The 22,934-nt window shown below is 38.4% G+C and overlaps 1 protein-coding gene across 1 annotated transcript in view; it reads left to right on the top strand.

Annotated features, from left to right (window-relative positions):
• The window catches only part of LOC128699922 (perlucin-like), a 51,421-nt gene extending 28,736 nt beyond the window's left edge, over positions 1 to 22,685 (top strand). The window contains exon 4 of the mRNA XM_053792770.2: positions 22,145 to 22,685. Within this exon, the coding sequence (XP_053648745.2) occupies positions 22,145 to 22,374 (230 nt within the window). The 3' untranslated portion in view covers positions 22,375 to 22,685. The remainder of the gene's footprint in view (positions 1 to 22,144) is intronic.
• The last annotated feature ends 249 nt before the right edge of the window (positions 22,686 to 22,934 follow it).

The following is a 22,934-nucleotide window of genomic DNA, read 5'->3' as shown; positions in this document are numbered from 1 at the left end:
TTGACAAGCTAAGAGCTGTTACCTACATCAGCTCATTTGAAGACATACCAGCAGAGAGCAGGATGAAGTTCGAGCCATCTGTGGGCTAGCATTTTCATTTGAGCGACTGACTATCTTGTTGATATCATTATGCTGTGCAAATGTGTTCCAGACTCGAGTCATCCTGGGGATAAATGATCTCAGATGAAGTGATGTTCTGGAGAAGGGTACATCCAGAGTGAAGCTGCTGCTTTCTGCCTGTCTTGTGGTATAGAAGCTTGCTTCTCACTGACCTCGAAGTGGAGCCAAGTATGGTACTTTGCCAATGTTGGCCTTGTACATAACAGTAAGGCCACCCACATCCCTCCTGTGTTGAAGGCTCTGGGTCCAGGCGAGAGATGAGACATCTTGCTCTGTTCTCTACTTTGTAGTACCCACAGTCATTGGCCAGGCTTCAAACACCTTTTATTGTACAGCAATAAAGGAATGGAACAGACTACCCGCACATGTCAAAGCCAGTCATAGCATGAACCAGTTCAAGAAGAGTTCCAAAAGGTGTCTGATGAATGTAGCTACAGAAAGGGAGGGGAATGATTTTCTATTTTTTAGCTAACATACGTGTAAATTTTACCTTATTCCTAGTAATGACCCTCGTATTGTAGATAGTCTTAATGACCCTCGTGTAGTAGATGGTCTTTTTAGTATGATAATAAGATGTTATCTTCATTATAGAATAATAAGAAAATATTATAGCCTTTATATTATAATAATAATAAGGTAAAAGGACCCCAATGGAAATAAGTCACTCTGTCTGACTTTTTTGGTTTATCCCAGGTTCTCTACACATATGCTGCTATGTATGATAATTCTATGTAACTGTATTTGAGTATACCTGAATAAACTTACTTACTTACTCTGTCAAGCAGTCGCAGATGAGGGGCGGCAAGCAAACCAAGAAAGTGGAGCATACCCAAAGTACTCACCTACTTGTGGTTGTAGGGGTCGAGACTCAGCTCCTGGCCCCGCCTCTTCACTGAGTACTACTAGGTCCTCTCTCTCTCCCTGCTTCATGAACTTTATCATACCTCATCTATAAGTTATGTATTGTTCCTGCCTCCACTACCACACTTGCTAGGCTATTCCACTTCCTATGACTGAAGAAATACAAGTACGCGTGAGGGTACTTGTGCCTCATACAGAATCTTGCAACCCCTACTATCTAGCAGATGCGAAATACGTCGAAGTGCTGTAAGCTTCCTGGCTGCCTTGTTCGCAAGATTTGCAATGTGGTTCCTCATGGTCAGTTTGGAGTCAAATTTCACCCCAAGGATATCAACTTCTTCCCCAGGTACCAACGCTCTCTCATTCATGCTTACTACTGCTCTGGCATTACCATCATAGTGCCTAGAGACCATCATCATTTGTGTTTTCTCAGGTGCAAATGTTACTTGCCCTCGGTTTCCCCAAGCTGATATAGCTCTTAGCTGGTGATTGATGTAGCTTAGAGCAACTGGCATTTCTTCTCTTGGATAAGTAAATGTCAGAGTACAGTCATCTGCATATGCTTGCGATTCTGGGATGAGATGAAGAAGGTCATTAAAGTAGACATTCCATAACAATGGTCCCACCACATTTCCTTGTGGAACACTTGCCCCAATAGGATGTCTTGCTGACTGTTCCATTGAGAACAGAAATTTACCATGAAGGTAATCATTGCAATTCCCAGTGTTTGCAGTTATGCCACGAGGGCCTGGTGCCACATTCGATCGAAAGCACCAACAATGTTCAGTGCTACCACACAGCTTACTTTGCTGTGTGGTAGCACAGATTTGCTGCTGATCTCTCTCTTTCTCTCTCTCTCTCTCTCTCTCTCTCTCTCTCTCTCTCTCTCTCTCTCTCTCTCTCTCTCTCTCTCTCTCTCTCTCTCTCTCTCTCTTTTACACAGGGTTTGACAAGGTTAGGTTAAGGATCCCTATTTTTATTGACAAGCTACTTACAAGTTAAGGATTCCTAACTTTATTGACAAGCTTAGAGCTGTTACCTACATCAGCTCATTTGAAAGCATTTTTATTGTTATGAGACATACAAATAGGGAATAGGATGAAGTTGGAGCCATCTGTGGGCCAGCATATTCATTTGATCAACTGACTTTATCTCTTTGACATCATAATGCTGTACGAATGTGTCCCATACTCGAGTCATCCTGGGGATAAATGATCTCAGATGAAGTGATGTTCTGGAGAAGGGTACAGCCAGAGTGAAGTTGATACTTTCTGCCCGTCTTGTGGTATAGAAGCTTTGCTTCACGCTGTCCTCGAAGTGGATCCAAGTGTGGTAATTAGACAATATTGGCCTTGTACATAACAGTAAGGCCACCCACATCCCTCCAGTGTTGAAGACTCTGCTGAAATGACATTTGCTCCCCTCAGGTGCAAATGTTACTTGCCATCTCTTTCCCCGTGCTGATATAGCTCTTAGCTGGTGATTGATGTAGCTTAGAACAGCTGGCATTTCTTCTCTTGGATAAGTTAATGTCAGTGAACAGTCGTCTGCATATGCATGGGATTCTGGGATGAGATGAAGGTCATTGAAGCAGACATTCCATAGACATTCCACAGACATTCCGTAGAGCCTTCAATTCCCAGAGCTTGCAGTTTTGCTAAGAGGCCCTGGTGCCACACCCGGTCGAAAGCACACAGCTGAAATTGTATTCATCCAGTGACTGGTACCACTTAGTGGAAAGGTTTAACAACAGAACAGCAGCAAAGTAACCTTTCGTGAAGTCATATTGACGGTCACAAAGTAGTGAGTGGTAGTCATAAAACTCTGTCATTTGCCTTGAGATTATTGTCTCAAGGAGCTTGCCAGTGATTGACAGGAGTGACACCGGTCTGTAGTTGCTGATTTCTACTCTGCTCTTCTTTTTGTGAACAGGGACAACATTTGCCTCTTTCCACAGAGAAGGCCATTTACACTATACTAGGCAGTGCTGAAAAATGCGAGTTAGAGGTGCTGCTAGCTGGACTGCACATCTCAGCAATCTTAATCAACTTGTCTGGGCCCACAGCGTTTTCTTGTTCAAGCGATTTAAGAAGGAAATACACTTATTGTCACCACTGACAGTTTAGACACAGTTCTTGCAGCTATCCAAAGAGGGTCCCTTGCTGGATCAGGTACTTGCATTTTGGTAGCAAAGTGTTCGGCAAAGAGGTCCACTTTCTCTTGATTACTAGTAGAGGTGGTCCCATCCTGTCGATTTAGATGTGGAATGAGTTCATCAGGCAGATAACCTTGTCTGCCCTTGACCAGGGACCACCAGGTTTTGAAGCCTACCCTACCTGATGCTAGCTTTCTTTTTTGTGTCCACTTTCTCTTGATTACTAGTAGAGGTGGTCCCATCCTGTCGATTTAGATGTGGAATGAGTTCATCAGGCAGATAACCTTGTCTGCCCTTGACCAGGGACCACCAGGTTTTGGAGCCTACCCTACCTGATGCTAGCTTTCTTTTTTGTGTCCATCTCCCATTTAGCGATGATATATGTATATATATATATATATGTATATATATATATATATATATATATATATATGTATATATATATATATATATATATATATATATATATATATATATATATATATATATATATATATATATATATATATATATATATATATATATATATATATATATATATATATATATATATATATATGTATATATTTATATATATATATATATATATGTCGTGCCGAATAGGCAGAACTTGCGATCTTGGCTTAAATAGCAACGCTCATCTTGCCATATAAGACAAGTGAAAATTTGTGTATGCAATAATTTCGCCAAAATCATTCTTAACCTAACGAAAAAAATATATTTCACTGTGTTTGTTCAGTATTAAATTACTGTAAACAAATCTAAAATATATTTAATTGGATTAGGATAAAATAAATTGTTCTTGTTATAATAAGGTTAGATAAGTTTCCTAAGATTCGTCTGGAGCAAAATTAAAAGTTTTTACATTAACATTAATGAAAAAATGTATCTTTAAACGTATAAGAGAAAATTTTAGAAAGGATTTAATTTTAAATGAGTTCTTGCTAATTGACCAGTTTTACATATTCGGCACGACATATATATATATATATATATATATATATATATATATATATATATATATATATATATATATATATATATGCAATAAGATCACAGTAAACAGGTGATTTTCTCCCTTACCATGAAAACTTGGTTGATATGCCTTCTCTTCTTAAGACTTTTAATGTTAAAGTTGTATTCAAAATCTTGATACAGTAAAAAAACTTTAGACAAAGAATTCCCCCCAAAATGCTGATGGATGTGTCTATAAGATTCTTTGTAAAACTTGCGATAAAGTTTATTACGGTCAAACTGGTAAAAATCTCGAACTAAAATTAAAACAACATAAATATAGCATTAGAACTGGACAAAATTCCAAAGCTCTGTTCATTCATGTGAGAGATTTCAACCATCCAATTGATTTTCAAAAAGTTGAGAAAGTTGTATCAAGCAAGTCCATGGTCGACAGGAATATAATTGAATCTTGTTTCATAAAAAGTAGTTTTGACAATAATATGAATAATTCCTTTGGTTTATATAAATTAGATCCATTTATAATTAATAGAATTTGGAAAGAATTTAATAATGCATTGGACAAATAATAATTTTTAAAATTCTTATTTCTTGGGTAGAATAGTTTGTTGTGTTGTGTGAAGGACCTGTCTAGTTGGGCCGGATATATATATATATATATATATATATATATATATATATATATATATATAGGTAGTAGGTTGGTAGACAGCAACCACCCAGGGAAGTACTACCGTCCTGCCAGATGACTGTGAAACAAAAACCTGTAATTGTTTTGCATGATGGTAGGATTGCTGGTTTCTTTTTCTGTCTCATAAACACGCTAAGATAACAGGGATATCTTGCTACTCCTACTAACACTTTGGTCACACTTCACAGACACGCACATGCATATATATATATACATACATCTAGGTTTTTCTCCTTTTTCTAAATAGCTCTTGTTCTTTTTTATTTCTTCTATTGTCCATGGGGAAGTGGAAAAGAATCTTTCCTCCGTAAGCCATGCGTGTCGTATGAGGCGACTAAAATGCCGGGAGCAATGGGCTAGTAACCCCTTCTCCTGTATACAATTACTAAAAAAGAGAAGAAGAAAAACTTTATAAAACTGGGTTGCTTAAATGTGCGTGGATGTAGTGCGGATGACAAGAAACAGATGATTGCTGATGTTATGAATGAAAAGAAGTTGGATGTCCTGGCCCTAAGCGAAACAAAGCTGAAGGGGGTAGGAGAGTTTCAGTGGGGGGAAATAAATGGGATTAAATCTGGAGTATCTGAGAGAGTTAGAGCAAAGGAAGGGGTAGCAGTAATGTTAAATGATCAGTTATGGAAGGAGAAAAGAGAATATGAATGTGTAAATTCAAGAATTATGTGGATTAAAGTAAAGGTTGGATGCGAGAAGTGGGTCATAATAAGCGTGTATGCACCTGGAGAAGAGAGAAATGCAGAGGAGAGAGAGAGATTTTGGGAGATGTTAAGTGAATGTATAGGAGCCTTTGAACCAAGTGAGAGAGTAATTGTGGTAGGGGACTTGAATGCTAAAGTAGGAGAAACTTTTAGAGAGGGTGTGGTAGGTAAGTTTGGGGTGCCAGGTGTAAATGATAATGGGAGCCCTTTGATTGAACTTTGTATAGAAAGGGGTTTAGTTATAGGTAATACATATTTTAAGAAAAAGAGGATAAATAAGTATACACGATATGATGTAGGGCGAAATGACAGTAGTTTGTTGGATTATGTATTGGTAGATAAAAGACTGTTGAGTAGACTTCAGGATGTACATGTTTATAGAGGGGCCACAGATATATCAGATCACTTTCTAGTTGTAGCTACACTGAGAGTAAAAGGTAGATGGGATACAAGGAGAATAGAAGCATCAGGGAAGAGAGAGGTGAAGGTTTATAAACTAAAAGAGGAGGCAGTTAGGGTAAGATATAAACAGCTATTGGAGGATAGATGGGCTAATGAGAGCATAGGCAATGGGGTCGAAGAGGTATGGGGTAGGTTTAAAAATGTAGTGTTAGAGTGTTCAGCAGAAGTTTGTGGTTACAGGAAAGTGGGTGCAGGAGGGAAGAGGAGCGATTGGTGGAATGATGATGTAAAGAGAGTAGTAAGGGAGAAAAAGTTAGCATATGAGAAGTTTTTACAAAGTAGAAGTGATGCAAGGAGGGAAGAGTATATGGAGAAAAAGAGAGAGGTTAAGAGAGTGGTGAAGCAATGTAAAAAGAGAGCAAATGAGAGAGTGGGTGAGATGTTATCAACAAATTTTGTTGAAAATAAGAAAAAGTTTTGGAGTGAGATTAACAAGTTAAGAAAGCCTAGAGAACAAATGGATTTGTCAGTTAAAAATAGGAGAGGAGAGTTATTAAATGGAGAGTTAGAGGTATTGGGAAGATGGAAGGAATATTTTGAGGAATTGTTAAATGTTGATGAAGATAGGGAAGCTGTGATTTCGTGTATAGGGCAAGGAGGAATAACATCTTGTAGGAGTGAGGAAGAGCCAGTTGTGAGTGTGGGGGAAGTTCGTGAGGCAGTAGGTAAAATGAAAGGGGGTAAGGCAGCCGGGATTGATGGGATAAAGATAGAAATGTTAAAAGCAGGTGGGGATATAGTTTTGGAGTGGTTGGTGAAATTGTTTAATAAATGTATGGAAGAGGGTAAGGTACCTAGGGATTGGCAGAGAGCATGCATAGTTCCTTTGTATAAAGGCAAAGGGGATAAAAGAGAGTGCAAAAATTATAGGGGGATAAGTCTGTTGAGTGTACCTGGTAAAGTGTATGGTAGAGTTATAATTGAAAGAATTAAGAGTAAGACGGAGAATAGGATAGCAGATGAACAAGGAGGCTTTAGGAAAGGTAGGGGGTGTGTGGACCAGGTGTTTACAGTGAAACATATAAGTGAACAGTATTTAGATAAGGCTAAAGAGGTCTTTGTGGCATTTATGGATTTGGAAAAGGCGTATGACAGGGTGGATAGGGGGGCAATGTGGCAGATGTTGCAAGTGTATGGTGTAGGAGGTAGGTTACTGAAAGCAGTGAAGAGTTTTTACGAGGATAGTGAGGCTCAAGTTAGAGTATGTAGGAAAGAGGGAAATTTTTTCCCAGTAAAAGTAGGCCTTAGACAAGGATGTGTGATGTCACCGTGGTTGTTTAATATATTTATAGATGGGGTTGTAAGAGAAGTAAATGCGAGGGTCTTGGCAAGAGGCGTGGAGTTAAAAGATAAAGAATCACACACAAAGTGGGAGTTGTCACAGCTGCTCTTTGCTGATGACACTGTGCTCTTGGGAGATTCTGAAGAGAAGTTGCAGAGATTGGTGGATGAATTTGGTAGGGTGTGCAAAAGAAGAAAATTAAAGGTGAATACAGGAAAGAGTAAGGTTATGAGGATAACAAAAAGATTAGGTGATGAAAGATTGAATATCAGATTGGAGGGAGAGAGTATGGAGGAGGTGAACGTATTCAGATATTTGGGAGTGGACGTGTCAGCGGATGGGTCTATGAAAGATGAGGTGAATCATAGAATTGATGAGGGAAAAAGAGTGAGTGGTGCACTTAGGAGTCTGTGGAGACAAAGAACTTTGTCCTTGGAGGCAAAGAGGGGAATGTATGAGAGTATAGTTTTACCAACGCTCTTATATGGGTGTGAAGCGTGGGTGATGAATGTTGCAGCGAGGAGAAGGCTGGAGGCAGTGGAGATGTCATGTCTGAGGGCAATGTGTGGTGTGAATATAATGCAGAGAATTCGTAGTTTGGAAGTTAGGAGGAGGTGCGGGATTACCAAAACTGTTGTCCAGAGGGCTGAGGAAGGGTTGTTGAGGTGGTTCGGACATGTAGAGAGAATGGAGCGAAACAGAATGACTTCAAGAGTGTATCAGTCTGTAGTGGAAGGAAGGCGGGGTAGGGGTCGGCCTAGGAAGGGTTGGAGGGAGGGGGTAAAGGAGGTTTTGTGTGCGAGGGGCTTGGACTTCCAGCAGGCATGCTTGAGCGTGTTTGATAGGAGTGAATGGAGACAAATGGTTTTTAATACTTGACGTGCTGTTGGAGTGTGAGCAAAGTAACATTTATGAAGGGATTCAGGGAAACCGGCAGGCCGGACTTGAGTCCTGGAGATGGGAAGTACAGTGCCTGCACTCTGAAGGAGGGGTGTTAATGTTGCAGTTTAAAAACTGTAGTGTAAAGCACCCTTCTGGCAAGACAGTGATGGAGTGAATGATGGTGAAAGTTTTTCTTTTTCGGGCCACCCTGCCTTGGTGGGAATCGGCCGGTGTGATAATAAAAAAAAAAATAAATAATATATATATATATATATATATATATATATATATATATATATATATATAGGTAGTAGGTTGGTAGACAGCAACCACCCAGGGAAGTACTACCGTCCTGCCAGATGACTGTGAAACAGAAACCTGTAACTGTTTTGCATGATGGTAGGATTGCTGGTTTCTTTTTCTGTTTCATAAACACGCTAGATAACAGGAATATCTTGCTACTCCTACTTACACTTTGGTCACACTTCACAGACACGCACATGCATATATATATATACATACATCTAGGTTTTTCTCCTTTTTCTAAATAGCTCTTGTTCTTCTTTATTTCTTCTATTGTCCATGGGGAAGTGGAAAAGAATCTTTCCTCCGTAAGCCATGCGTGTCGTATGAGGCGACTAAAATGCCGGGAGCAATGGGCTAGTAACCCCTTCTCCTGTAGACATTTACTAAAAAAGAGAAGAAGAAAAACTTTATAAAACTGGGATGCTTGAATGTGCGTGGATGTAGTGCGGATGACAAGAAACAGATGATTGCTGATGTTATGAATGAAAAGAAGTTGGATGTCCTGGCCCTAAGCGAAACAAAGCTGAAGGGGGTAGGGGAGTTTCGGTGGGGGGAAATAAATGGGATTAAATCTGGAGTATCTGAGAGAGTTAGAGCAAAGGAAGGGGTAGCAGTAATGTTGAATGATCAGTTATGGAAGGAGAAAAGAGAATATGAATGTGTAAATTCAAGAATTATGTGGATTAAAGTAAAGGTTGGATGCGAGAAGTGGGTCATAATAAGCGTGTATGCACCTGGAGAAGAGAGGAATGCAGAGGAGAGAGAGAGATTTTGGGAGATGTTAAGTGAATGTATAGGAGCCTTTGAACCAAGTGAGAGAGTAATTGTGGTAGGGGACCTGAATGCTAAAGTAGGAGAAACTTTTAGAGAGGGTGTGGTAGGTAAGTTTGGGGTGCCAGGTGTAAATGATAATGGGAGCCCTTTGATTGAACTTTGTATAGAAAGGGGTTTAGTTATAGGTAATACATATTTTAAGAAAAAGAGGATAAATAAGTATACAAGATATGATGTAGGGCGAAATGACAGTAGTTTGTTGGATTATGTATTGGTAGATAAAAGACTGTTGAGTAGACTTCAGGATGTACATGTTTAAAGAGGGGCCACAGATACATCAGATCACTTTCTAGTTGTAGCTACACTGAGAGTAAAAGGTAGATGGGATACAAGGAGAATAGAAGCATCAGGGAAGAGAGAGGTGAAGGTTTATAAACTAAAAGAGGAGGCAGTTAGGGTAAGATATAAACAGCTATTGGAGGATAGATGGGCTAATGAGAGCATAGGCAATGGGGTCGAAGAGGTATGGGGTAGGTTTAAAAATGTAGTGTTAGAGTGTTCAGCAGAAGTTTGTGGTTACAGGAAAGTGGGTGCGGGAGGGAAGAGGAGCGATTGGTGGAATGATGATGTAAAGAGAGTAGTAAGGGAGAAAAAGTTAGCATATGAGAAGTTTTTACAAAGTAGAAGTGATGCAAGGAGGGAAGAGTACATGGAGAAAAAGAGAGAGGTTAAGAGAGTGGTGAAGCAATGTAAAAAGAGAGCAAATGAGAGAGTGGGTGAGATGTTATCAACAAATTTTGTTGAAAATAAGAAAAAGTTTTGGAGTGAGATTAACAAGTTAAGAAAGCCTAGAGAACAAATGGATTTGTCAGTTAAAAATAGGAGAGGAGAGTTATTAAATGGAGAGTTAGAGGTATTGGGAAGATGGAGGGAATATTTTGAGGAATTGTTAAATGTTGATGAAGATAGGGAAGCTGTGATTTCGTGTATAGGGCAAGGAGGAATAACATCTTGTAGGAGTGAGGAAGAGCCAGTTGTGAGTGTGGGGGAAGTTCGTGAGGCAGAAGGTAAAATGAAAGGGGGTAAGGCAGCCGGGATTGATGGGATAAAGATAGAAATGTTAAAAGCAGGTGGGGATATAGTTTTGGAGTGGTTGGTGCAATTATTTAATAAATGTATGGAAGAGGGTAAGGTACCTAGGGATTGGCAGAGAGCATGCATAGTTCCTTTGTATAAAGGCAAAGGGGATAAAAGAGAGTGCAAAAATTATAGGGGGATAAGTCTGTTGAGTATACCTGGTAAAGTGTATGGTAGAGTTATTATTGAAAGAATTAAGAGTAAGACGGAGAATAGGATAGCAGATGAACAAGGAGGCTTTAGGAAAGGTAGGGGGTGTGTGGACCAGGTGTTTACAGTGAAACATATAAGTGAACAGTATTTAGATAAGGCTAAAGAGGTCTTTGTGGCATTTATGGATTTGGAAAAGGCGTATGACAGGGTGGATAGGGGGGCAATGTGGCAGATGTTGCAGGTGTATGGTGTAGGAGGTAGGTTACTGAAAGCAGTGAAGAGTTTTTACGAGGATAGTGAGGCTCAAGTTAGAGTATGTAGGAAAGAGGGAAATTATTTCCCAGTAAAAGTAGGCCTTAGACAAGGATGTGTGATGTCACCGTGGTTGTTTAATATATTTATAGATGGGGTTGTAAGAGAAGTAAATGCGAGGGTCTTGGCAAGAGGCGTGGAGTTAAAAGATAAAGAATCACACATAAAGTGGGAGTTGTCACAGTTGCTCTTTGCTGATGACACTGTGCTCTTGGGAGATTCTGAAGAGAAGTTGCAGAGATTGGTGGATGAATTTGGTAGGGTGTGCAAAAGAAGAAAATTGAAAGTGAATACAGGAAAGAGTAAGGTTATGAGGATAACAAAAATATTAGGTGATGAAAGATTGGATACCAGATTGGAGGGAGAGAGTATGGAGGAGGTGAATATATTCAGATATTTGGGAGTGGATGTGTCAGCGGATGGGTCTATGAAATATGAGGTGAATCATAGAATTGATGAGGGGGAAAAGGGTGAGTGGTGCACTTACGAGTCTGTGGAGACAAAGAACTTTGTCCTTGGAGGCAAAGAGGGGAATGTATGAGAGTATAGTTTTACCAACGCTCTTACATGGGTGTGAAGCATGGGTGATGAATGTTGTAGCGAGGAGAAGGCTGGAAGCAGTGGAGATGTCATGTCTGAGGGCAATGTGTGGTGTGAATATAATGCAGAGAATTCGTAGTTTGGAAGTTAGGAGGAGGTGCGGGATTACCAAAACTGTTGTCCAGAGGGCTGAGGAAGGGTTGTTGAGGTGGTTCGGACATGTAGAGAGAATGGAGCGAAACAGAATGACTTCAAGAGTGTATCAGTCTGTAGTGGAAGGAAGGCGGGGTAGGGGTCGGCCTATGAAAGGTTGGAGGGAGGGGGTAAAGGAGGTTTTGTGTGCGAGGGGCTTGGACTTCCAGCAGGCATGCGTGAGCGTGTTTGATAGGAGTGAATGGAGACAAATGGTTTTTAATACTTGACGTGCTGTTGGAGTGTGAGCAAAGTAACATTTATGAAGGGGTTCAGGGAAACCGGCAGGCCGGAGTTGAGTCCTGGAGATGGGAAGTACAGTGCCTGCACTCTGAAGGAGGGGTGTTAATGTTGCAATTTAAAAACTTTAGTGGCAAGAGAGTGGTGGAGTGAATGATAGTGAAAGTTTTTCTTTTTCGGGCCACCGTGATTTGGTGGGAATCGGCCACTGTGATAATAATAAAAAAATGTATGTATGTAAAAATATATATATATATATATATATATATATATATATATATATATATATATATATATATATATATATATATATATATATATATATATATCTATATATATGTATATATATATGCAAGGAATTCGCAAGAGCAGGCGAAATATACACATACACTGATCTCTGGCCGATGGAGACTCGAACCTATGAACCTCGTAACAAGGTACGCATTGCTTTACCATTCTCACCACACTGGACCAGTACCTCGGCGCGCAGCTTGCGCTAGACGTTAGTCCAAGGCAGTCAGCTTTCAGGGAGAAGGCTTACAACTTTTCCTCTAATCCCCTGCATGCATCTGCCTTACTAGAGATTTTAACAATGCAAGGAATTCGCAAGAGCAGGCGAAATATACACAAACCCTGATCTCTGGCTGAAGGAGACTCGAACCTACGAACCTTGGAACAAGGTACGCAGTGCTTTACCATTCTCACCACACTGGACCAATACCTTGGTGCCCATCTTGCGGTAGACGTTAATCCTAGTCAGCCAGCTTTCATGGAGAAGGCTTACAGCTAGGCTTACAGCGCAAGTTGGACGCTAAGGTATTGGTCCAGTGTGGTGAGAATGGTAAAGCACTGCGTATCTTGTTCAAAGGCTCGTTGGTTCGAGTCTCCTTCGGCCAGAGATCAGTGTTTGTGTATATTTCGCCTGCTCTTGCGAATTCCTTGCATTGTTAAAATAGCAAGTAAGGTTGATGCATGCAGGGGATGAGATGAAAAGCTGTAAGCCTTCTCCCTGAAAGCTGGTTGCCTTGGATTAACATCTAGCGCAAGCTGGGCGCCAAGGTATTGATCCAGTGTGGTGAGAATGGTAAAGCACTGCGTACCTTGTTCCAAGGTTCGTAGGTTCGAGTCTCCTTTAGCCAGAGATCAGTGTTTATATATATATATATATATATATATATATATATATATATATATATATATATATATATATATATTTATATATATATATATATATGTCGTGCCGAATAGGCAGAACTTGCGATCTTGGCTTAAATAGCAACGCTCATCTTGCCATATAGGACAAGCGAAAATTTGTGTATGTAATAATTTCGCCAAAATTATTCTGAACCTAAAGAAAAAAATCTATTTCACTGTGTTTGTTTAGTATTAAATTATTGTAAACAAATCTAAAAAATATTTAGTTGGGTTAGGCTAAAATAAATTACTCTTGTTATAATAAGGTTAGGTAAGTTTTCTAAGATTCTTTTGGTGGAAAATTAAAAATTTTTACATTAACATTAATGAAAAAAATATATCTTTAAACGCATAAGAGAAAATTTCAGAAAGGACTTAATTTTAAATGAGTTCTTGCTAATTGACCAGTTTCACATATTCGGCACGACATATATATATATATATATATATATATATATATATATATATATATATATATATATATATATATATATATATATATATATATATATATATATATATATATATATATATATTTATATATATATAATATATATATATTTATATATATAATATATATATATTTATATATATAATATATATATTTATATATGTATAATATATATATATAATATATATATATATATATTACTGAAAGCAGTGAAGAGTTTTTACGAGGATAGTGAGGCTCAAGTTAGAGTATGTAGGAAAGAGGGAAATTTTTTCCCAGTAAAAGTAGGCCTTAGACAAGGATGTGTGATGTCACCGTGGTTGTTTAATATATTTATAGATGGGGTTGTAAGAGAAGTAAATGCGAGGGTCTTGGCAAGAGGCGTGGAGTTAAAAGATAAAGAATCACACACAAAGTGGGAGTTGTCACAGCTGCTCTTTGCTGATGACACTGTGCTCTTGGGAGATTCTGAAGAGAAGTTGCAGAGATTGGTGGATGAATTTGGTAGGGTGTGCAAAAGAAGAAAATTAAAGGTGAATACAGGAAAGAGTAAGGTTATGAGGATAACAAAAAGATTAGGTGATGAAAGATTGAATATCAGATTGGAGGGAGAGAGTATGGAGGAGGTGAACGTATTCAGATATTTGGGAGTGGACGTGTCAGCAGATGGGTCTATGAAAGATGAGGTGAATCATAGAATTGATGAGGGAAAAAGAGTGAGTGGTGCACTTAGGAGTCTGTGGAGACAAAGAACTTTGTCCTTGGAGGCAAAGAGGGGAATGTATGAGAGTATAGTTTTACCAACGCTCTTATATGGGTGTGAAGCGTGGGTGATGAATGTTGCAGCGAGGAGAAGGCTGGAGGCAGTGGAGATGTCATGTCTGAGGGCAATGTGTGGTGTGAATATAATGCAGAGAATTCGTAGTTTGGAAGTTAGGAGGAGGTGCGGGATTACCAAAACTGTTGTCCAGAGGGCTGAGGAAGGGTTGTTGAGGTGGTTCGGACATGTAGAGAGAATGGAGCGAAACAGAATGACTTCAAGAGTGTATCAGTCTGTAGTGGAAGGAAGGCGGGGTAGGGGTCGGCCTAGGAAGGGTTGGAGGGAGGGGGTAAAGAAGGGATTCAGGGATATATATATATATATATATATATATATATTATTAACACATCGGCCGATTCCCACCAAGGCGGTGTGGCCCGAAAAAGAAAAACTTTCACCATCATTCACTCCATCACTGTCTTTCCAGAGGGGTGCTTTACACTACAGTTATAAAACTGCAACATTAACACCCCTCCTTTAGGGTACAGACATTGTACTTCCCATCTCCAGGACTCAAGTCTGGCCTGCCAGTTTCCCTGAATTCCTTCATAAATGTTACTTTGCTCACACTCCAACAGAATGTCAAGTATTAAAAACCATTTGTCTCCATTCACTCCTACCAAATACGCTCATGCATGCTTGATGGAAGTCCAAGCCCCTCGCACACAAAACATCCCTTACCCCCCCCTCTCTTCAACCTTCCCTAGGCCCACCCCTACCCCGCCTTCCTTCCTATACACTTTTATACACTCTCGAAGTCATTCTGTTTTGTTCCATTCTCTCTACATGCCCGTACCGCCTCAACAACCACTCCTCAGCCCTCTGGGCAACAGTTTTGGTAATCCCGCACCTTCTCCTAATTTCCAAACTACGAATTCTCTGCATTATATTCACACCTCACATTGCCCTCAGACATAACATCTCCACTGCCTCCAGCCTTCTCCTCGCTGCAACATTCATCACCCATGCTTCACACCCATATGCGAGGGTTTGTATAACTATACTCTCATACAATTCTCTCTTTGCTTTTACTGACAAAGTTCTTTGTCTCCACAGACTCCTAAGCGCACCACTCACCCTTTTCCCATCATCAGTTCTATGATTCACCTCATCCTTCATAGACCCATCTGCTGACATGTCCACCCCCAAATATCTGAATACATTCACCTCCTCCATACTCACCCACCCCAATCTGATATCCAATGTTTCTTCACCTAATCTTTGTGTTATCCTCATCAACTTACTATTTCCTATATTCACTTTTAATTTTTTTTCTTTTATGTACCTTACCAAATTCATCCACCAACTTCTGCAACTTCTCTTCAGAATCTCCCAAAAGCACAATTACATCAGCAAAGAACAACTGTGAAAATTCCCACTTTGTGTGTGATTCTTTATCTTTTAAATCCTCACCTCTTGCCAATAACCTCGCATTCACTTGTCTTACAACCCCATCTATAAATATATTGAACAACTGAATTGACATAAAACATCATTGTCTAAGGCCTACTTTTACTGGAAAATAATCTCCCTCTCACCTACACACTCTAATCTGAGCCTCACTATCCTCGCAAAAGCTCTTCACTGCTTTCGGTAACCTACCTCCTATACCATACACCTGCAACATCTGCCACATTGCCCCCCTATCCACCCTGTCATATGCCTTTTCCAAATCCATAAATGCCACAAAATCCTCTCTAACCTCATCTAAATACTGTTCACCTATGTGTTTCACTGTAAACACCTGGTCCACACACCACCTACCTTTCCTAAATCCTCCTTGTTCATCTGCTATGCTACTCTCCGTCTTACTCTTAATTCTTTCAATAATAACTCAACCATACACTTTACCAGGTATTCTCAACAGATTTATTCCCCTATAATTTTTCCACTCTTTTGTCCTCTTTGCCTTTATACAAAGGAACTATGCATGCTCTCTGCCAATCCCTTGGTACCTTACCCTCTTCCATACATTTATTAAATAATAGCACCAACTACTCCAAAACTATATCCCCACCTGCTTTTAACATTTCTGTCTTTATCCCATCAATCCCAGCTGCCTTACCCCTTTTCATTCTACCCACTGCCTCACGAGCTTCCCCCACACTCAGAAGTGGCTCTTCCTCACTCCTACAAGATGTTGTTCCTCCTTGCTCTATTCACGAAATCAAACATTTAACAACTCCTCAAAATATTCCCAGCATGTTCCCGATACTTCTAACTCTCCATTTAACAACTCTCCTCTCCTATTTTAAACTGCCAAATCTATTTGTTCACTTGGCTTCCTCAACTTATTAATCCACGCCAAAACATTTTCCTATTTTCAACAAAATTTGTTGATAACATCTCACCCACTCTCTCATTTGCTCTCTCTTTACATTGCTTCACCACTCTCTTAACCTCTCTTTTTCTCTCCATATACTCTTCCCTCCTTACATCACTTCTACTCTACATCATCACTCCACCAATCGCTCTTCTTCCCTCCCACATCTACTTTCCTGCAACAACAAACTTCTGCTGAACACTCTAATACTACGTTCTTAAACGTACCCCGTATATCTTCGACCCCATTGCCTATACTCTCACTAGCCCACCTATCCTCCAATAGTTGTTTATATCTTACCTTAAATGACTCCTCTTTTGGTTTATACACCTTCATCTCTCTCTTACTTGCTGCTTCTATTTTCCTTGTATCCCATCTACCTTTTACTCTCACTGTAGCTACAACTAAAAATTGATCTGATATATCTGTGGCCCCTCTATAAACATGTATATCCTGAAGTCTACTCAACAGTCTTTTATCTACCAATACATAGTCCACCAAACTACTGCCATTACCCCCTGCATGATCATATCTTGTATATTTATTTATCCTCTTTCTCTTAAAATACGTATTACCTATATCTAAACCCCTTTCTATGCAAAGTTCAATCAAAGGGCTCCCATCATCATTTACACCTTGCACCGCAAACATACCTACCAGACCCTCTCTAAATGTTTCTCCTCCTTTAGCATTTAGGTCTCCTACCACCATTACTCTCTCACTTGATTCAAAGGTTCCTATACATTCGTTAACATCTCCCAAAATCTCTCTCTCTCCTCTACACTCCTCTCTTCTCGAGGTGCATGCACGCTTATTGTGACCCACTTTTCACATCCGACCCTTATTTTTAGTCCACATAACCCTTGAAGTTATAGATTTATATTCCCTATTTTCCTTCCGTAACTGATCCTTCAGCACTATTGCTGCTCCTTCCTTAGCTCTAATTCTTTCAGATACTCCTGACTTAATCCCATTTATTTCTCCCCACCGAAACTCCCCTACCCCCTTCAGCTTTGTTTCGCTTAGGGCCAGGACATCCAGCTTCTTTTCCACCATAACATCTGCAGTTGTCTCTTTCTTATCATCTGCACTACATTCACGCACATTCAAGCACCCCAGTTTTATAAAGTTTTTCTTCTTCTCATTTTTAATAAGTGTGTACAGGAGAAGGGGTTACTGGCCCATTGCTCCCGGCATTTTAGTCGCCTAATACAACATGCATGGCTTACGGACGAAAAATTCTTTTCCAATTCCCCATGGACAATAGAGGAAAAAAAACAAGAAGAGCTATTAAGAAAATGAAGGAAAAAACAAAACTAGATGTGTGTATGTATATATATATATATATATATATATATATATATATATATATATATATATATATATATATATATATATATATATATATATATATATATATATATATATATATATATATATATATGCAATAAGATCACAGTAAACAGGTGATTTCAGAATATGCAAAACAACCACTCTGAAACAATAGAGAAATTCCAAGCGCTTTCGTGACTACTCACATTATGTGAGTAGTCACGAAAGCGCTTGGAATTTCTCTATTCTTTCAGAGTGGTTGTTTTGCATATATACATATATATATATATATATATATATATATATATATATATATATATATATATATATATATATATATATATATATATATATATATATATATGTATGTATGTATGTATATATACATATATATATATATATATATATATATATATATATATATATATATATATATATATATATATATATATATATATGTCGTGCCGAATAGGCAGAACTTGCGACCTTGGCTTAAATAGCAACGCTTATCTTGCCATATAGGACAAGTGAAAATTTGTGTATGCAATAATTTCGGCAAAATCACTCTGAACCTAACGAAAAAAATATATTTCACTGTGTTTGTTTAGTATTAAATTGCTGTAAACAAATCTAAAATATACATAGTTGATTTAGGCTAAAATAAATTGCTCTTGTTATAATAAGGCTAGGTAAGTTTTCTAAGATTCTTTTGGTGCAAAATTAAAAATTTTTGCATTAACATTAATGAAAAAAAAATATCTTTAAACGTATAACAGAAAATTTTAGAAAGGACTTAATTTTAAATGAGTTCAATTGATTTTCAAAAAGTTGAGAAAGTAGTATCAAGCAAGTCCATGGTCGACAGGAATATAATTGAATCTTGTTTCATAAAAAGCAGTTTTGACAATAATATGAATATTTCCTTTGGTTTATATAAATTAGATCCATTTATAATTAATAGAATTTGGGAAGAATTTAATAATACACTGGACAAATAATTTTTAAATTTTCTTGGGTAGAATAGTTTGTGGAGTGAGTTGTGCAAAGGACCTATCCAAGTTGGGTCGGCGCGCGTCAGGTGTTTAACCGTTGTGGGATCTGATAGTGAGGTGCTGGCCAGACCCCTTATATAGCTTCATTGGATGCTTTACTTTCATAGTTCCTTGATAATGTGAGTAGTCACGAAAGCGCTTGGAATTTCTCTATTCTTTCAGAGTGGTTGTTTTGCATATTCTGAAATCACCTGTTTACTGTGATCTTATTGCATATATATATATATATATATATATATATATATATATATATATATATATATATATATATATATATATATATATATATATATATATATACATATATATATATATATATATATATATATATATATATATATATATATATACATATATATACATATATATATAGGAGAGGAGAGTTATTAAATGGAGAGTTAGAGGTATTGGGAAGATGGAAGGAATATTTTGAGGAATTGTTAAATGTTGATGAAGATAGGGAAGCTGTGATTTCGTGTATAGGGCAAGGAGGAATAACATCTTGTAGGAGTGAGGAAGAGCCAATTGTGAGTGTGGGGGAAGTTCGTGAGGCAGTAGGTAAAATGAAAGGGGGTAAGGCAGCCGGGATTGATGGGATAAAGATAGAAATGTTAAAAGCAGGTGGGGATATAGTTTTGGAGTGGTTGGTGCAATTATTTAATAAATGTATGGAAGAGGGTAAGGTACCTAGGGATTGGCAGAGAGCATGCATAGTTCCTTTGTATAAAGGCAAAGGGGATAAAAGAGAGTGCAAAAATTATAGGGGGATAAGTCTGCTGAGTATACCCGGTAAAGTGTATGGTAGAGTTATTATTGAAAGAATTAAGAGTAAGACGGAGAATAGGATAGCAGATGAACAAGGAGGCTTTAGGAAAGGTAGGGGGTGTGTGGACCAGGTGTTTACAGTGAAACATATAAGTGAACAGTATTTAGATAAGGCTAAAGAGGTCTTTGTGGCATTTATGGATTTGGAAAAGGCGTATGACAGGGTGGATAGGGGGGCAATGTGGCAGATGTTGCAAGTGTATGGTGTAGGAGGTAGGTTACTGAAAGCAGTGAAGAGTTTTTACGAGGATAGTGAGGCTCAAGTTAGAGTATGTAGGAAAGAGGGAAATTATTTCCCAGTAAAAGTAGGCCTTAGACAAGGATGTGTGATGTCACCGTGGTTGTTTAATATATTTATAGATGGGGTTGTAAGAGAAGTAAATGCGAGGGTCTTGACAAGAGGCGTGGAGTTAAAAGATAAAGAATCACACACAAAGTGGGAGTTGTCACAGCTGCTCTTTGCTGATGACACTGTGCTCTTGGGAGATTCTGAAGAGAAGTTGCAGAGATTGGTGGATGAATTTGGTAGGGTGTGCAAAAGAAGAAAATTAAAGGTGAATACAGGAAAGAGTAAGGTTATGAGGATAACAAAAAGATTAGGTGATGAAAGATTGAATATCAGATTGGAGGGAGAGAGTATGGAGGAGGTGAATGTATTCAGATATTTGGGAGTGGACGTGTCAGCGGATGGGTCTATGAAAGATGAGGTGAATCATAGAATTGATGAGGGAAAAAGAGTGAATGATGCACTTAGGAGTCTGTGGAAACAAAGAACTTTGGCCTTGGAGGCAAAGAGGGGAATGTATGAGAGTATAGTTTTACCAACGCTCTTATATGGGTGTGAAGCATGGGTGATGAATGTTGCAGCGAGAAGGCTGGAGGCAGTGGAGATGTCATGTCTGAGGGCAATGTGTGGTGTGAATATAATGCAGAGAATTCGTAGTTTGGAAGTTAGGAGGAGGTGCGGGATTACCAAAACTGTTGTCCAGAGGGCTGAGGAAGGGTTGTTGAGGTGGTTCGGACATGTAGAGAGAACGGAGCGAAACAGAATGACTTCAAGAGTGTATCAGTCTGTAGTGGAAGGAAGGCGGGGTAGGGGTCGGCCTAGGAAAGGTTGGAGAGAGGGGGTAAAGGAGGTTTTGTGTGCGAGGGGCTTGGACTTCCAGCAGGTATGCATGAGCGTGTTTGATAGGAGTGAATGGAGACAAATGGTTTTTAATACTTGACGTGCTGTTGGAGTGTGAGCAAAGTAACATTTATGAAGGGGTTCACGGAAACCGGCAGGCCGGACTTGAGTCCTGGAGATGGGAAGTACAGTGCCTGCACTCTGAAGGAGGGGTGTTAATGTTGCAGTTTAAAAACTGTAGTGTAAAGCACCCTTCTGGCAAGACAGTGATGGAGTGAATGATGGTGAAAGTTTTTCTTTTTCGGGCCACCCTGCCTTGGTGGGAATCGGCCAGTGTGATAATAAAAATATATATATATATATATATATATATATATATATATATATATATATATATATATATATATATATATATATATATAAATAAATAATATATATATATATATATATATATATATATATATATATATATATATATATATATATATATATATATATATATATATATATATGCAAAACAACCACAGGGGGAGTTGAATGATAGCTCTAGGCCTTTCATGTTGCAATCAACACATCAGGGACTTGCAAAGCTGCAGAAGTGAATAAGTAATCTTAGCATATTCCACTGAGGTTGTTTTGCATCCTGTGTCTCTTGTTCGCGATTCTTGCCGGTATTCCAAGATGCCCTTAACCCCTTGATCAACAATGTCACATACATCAGATGTCCAGTAGCATTAGACATGTCACTCCTTATGGAGTCATATTCGTGGCTGTGGCAAGCTGAGGACTAATTTCATTCTCCTCTCGTTTGAGATACTGCTTGTGTAACTGTGAATTTCGACGACCTACGAGGGTGGCGTTTTAAAGCATTCAGGGTACAATTCCTGACCAGTGCAATTTATTTGTTAAGAATAACTTGTTCGTGAATGCACGTTTCTGTCCATATATCTTTGTTTTTTGTAAATGCAGATCCTATGTTTGATGTTCTCTCTGGTGATAAGAGTGCCACGAACGGGTATGTGATTGTTGTGTGTCCATTCTATTTTTAACTTTTTGGATAGTGTTAACTAACTGATGTTTGTGACAAACTGATCTAAAGCAAGTTTTTTCGAAATATATATTGTGTATGTGAATTATATAACTGAAAAAATGTTTGTACGAAACTCTACGTGCCTTTATTATTGCTATTTATTTCATGTGATTCCGGGATGCTAAAAACACAGGCAATCTAATTGTGTACTTGGGAGGCAAGGACAGCACCCCAGGATCAAACGAATGGACGTGGCTGGACGGTAGACCCATCAATTCCATTCTATGGGCGGCTGGTGAACCCAATAACTATGGAGGAGATGAAATCTGTACCGACATGGACACCGAGAAGCAACCAATGCTCAACGACGAATCATGTTCGAAAATAGAGCGATTTGTTTGTCAATATTACCCACCTAAGTGAAAGGAAAACAAATAAACAGGTAGAGTAGGGAGAGGTAGCATTAATTTCTTTTATAGTAAATACTATAATACTTGGTGCACATTTAGATATTTCATAAATAAACTTATCTGAATTTAATGCTGAAAAAAAAAACATTTCGTATGATATATATTTAAAAATCAGTTTGACAGTTATGAAGTCAAACTATCTAGAAATGATTTTGATGTAAATTTACAACTAATATATAACCTACTGCCTCTCCATCTAGTCGTGTATACACATCATTGTTGTAGAATAAACTAAAATATATCATTACTTCTAACTGAAGGAAATTTTAAATATTGACACCTTCATCAATTATGAAAACGTACAAAGACTTTTTTGTGTGAGGTGAGAAGATGAACGGTAAGAAGTGGAAGGAAAAGACTGGGGAAGAATGAGATGTGGAAAAACAAGGACGAATTCTGTTGAATAAGCAGTGTGTAAATATAAACACATACATATGTCGTGCCGGATAGGTCAAATTGGCCGATTATCAAGAACTCATTTAAAACTAAGTCCTTTGTAAAAATTTCTCTTAT

Source organism: Cherax quadricarinatus, chromosome 20, assembly GCF_038502225.1.
Source record: "Cherax quadricarinatus isolate ZL_2023a chromosome 20, ASM3850222v1, whole genome shotgun sequence".
Classification (NCBI taxonomy): Eukaryota; Metazoa; Arthropoda; class Malacostraca; order Decapoda; family Parastacidae; genus Cherax; species Cherax quadricarinatus.
Note: the sequence above shows the minus strand (reverse complement) of the source record. Positions and strands in the feature narration are given on the sequence as shown.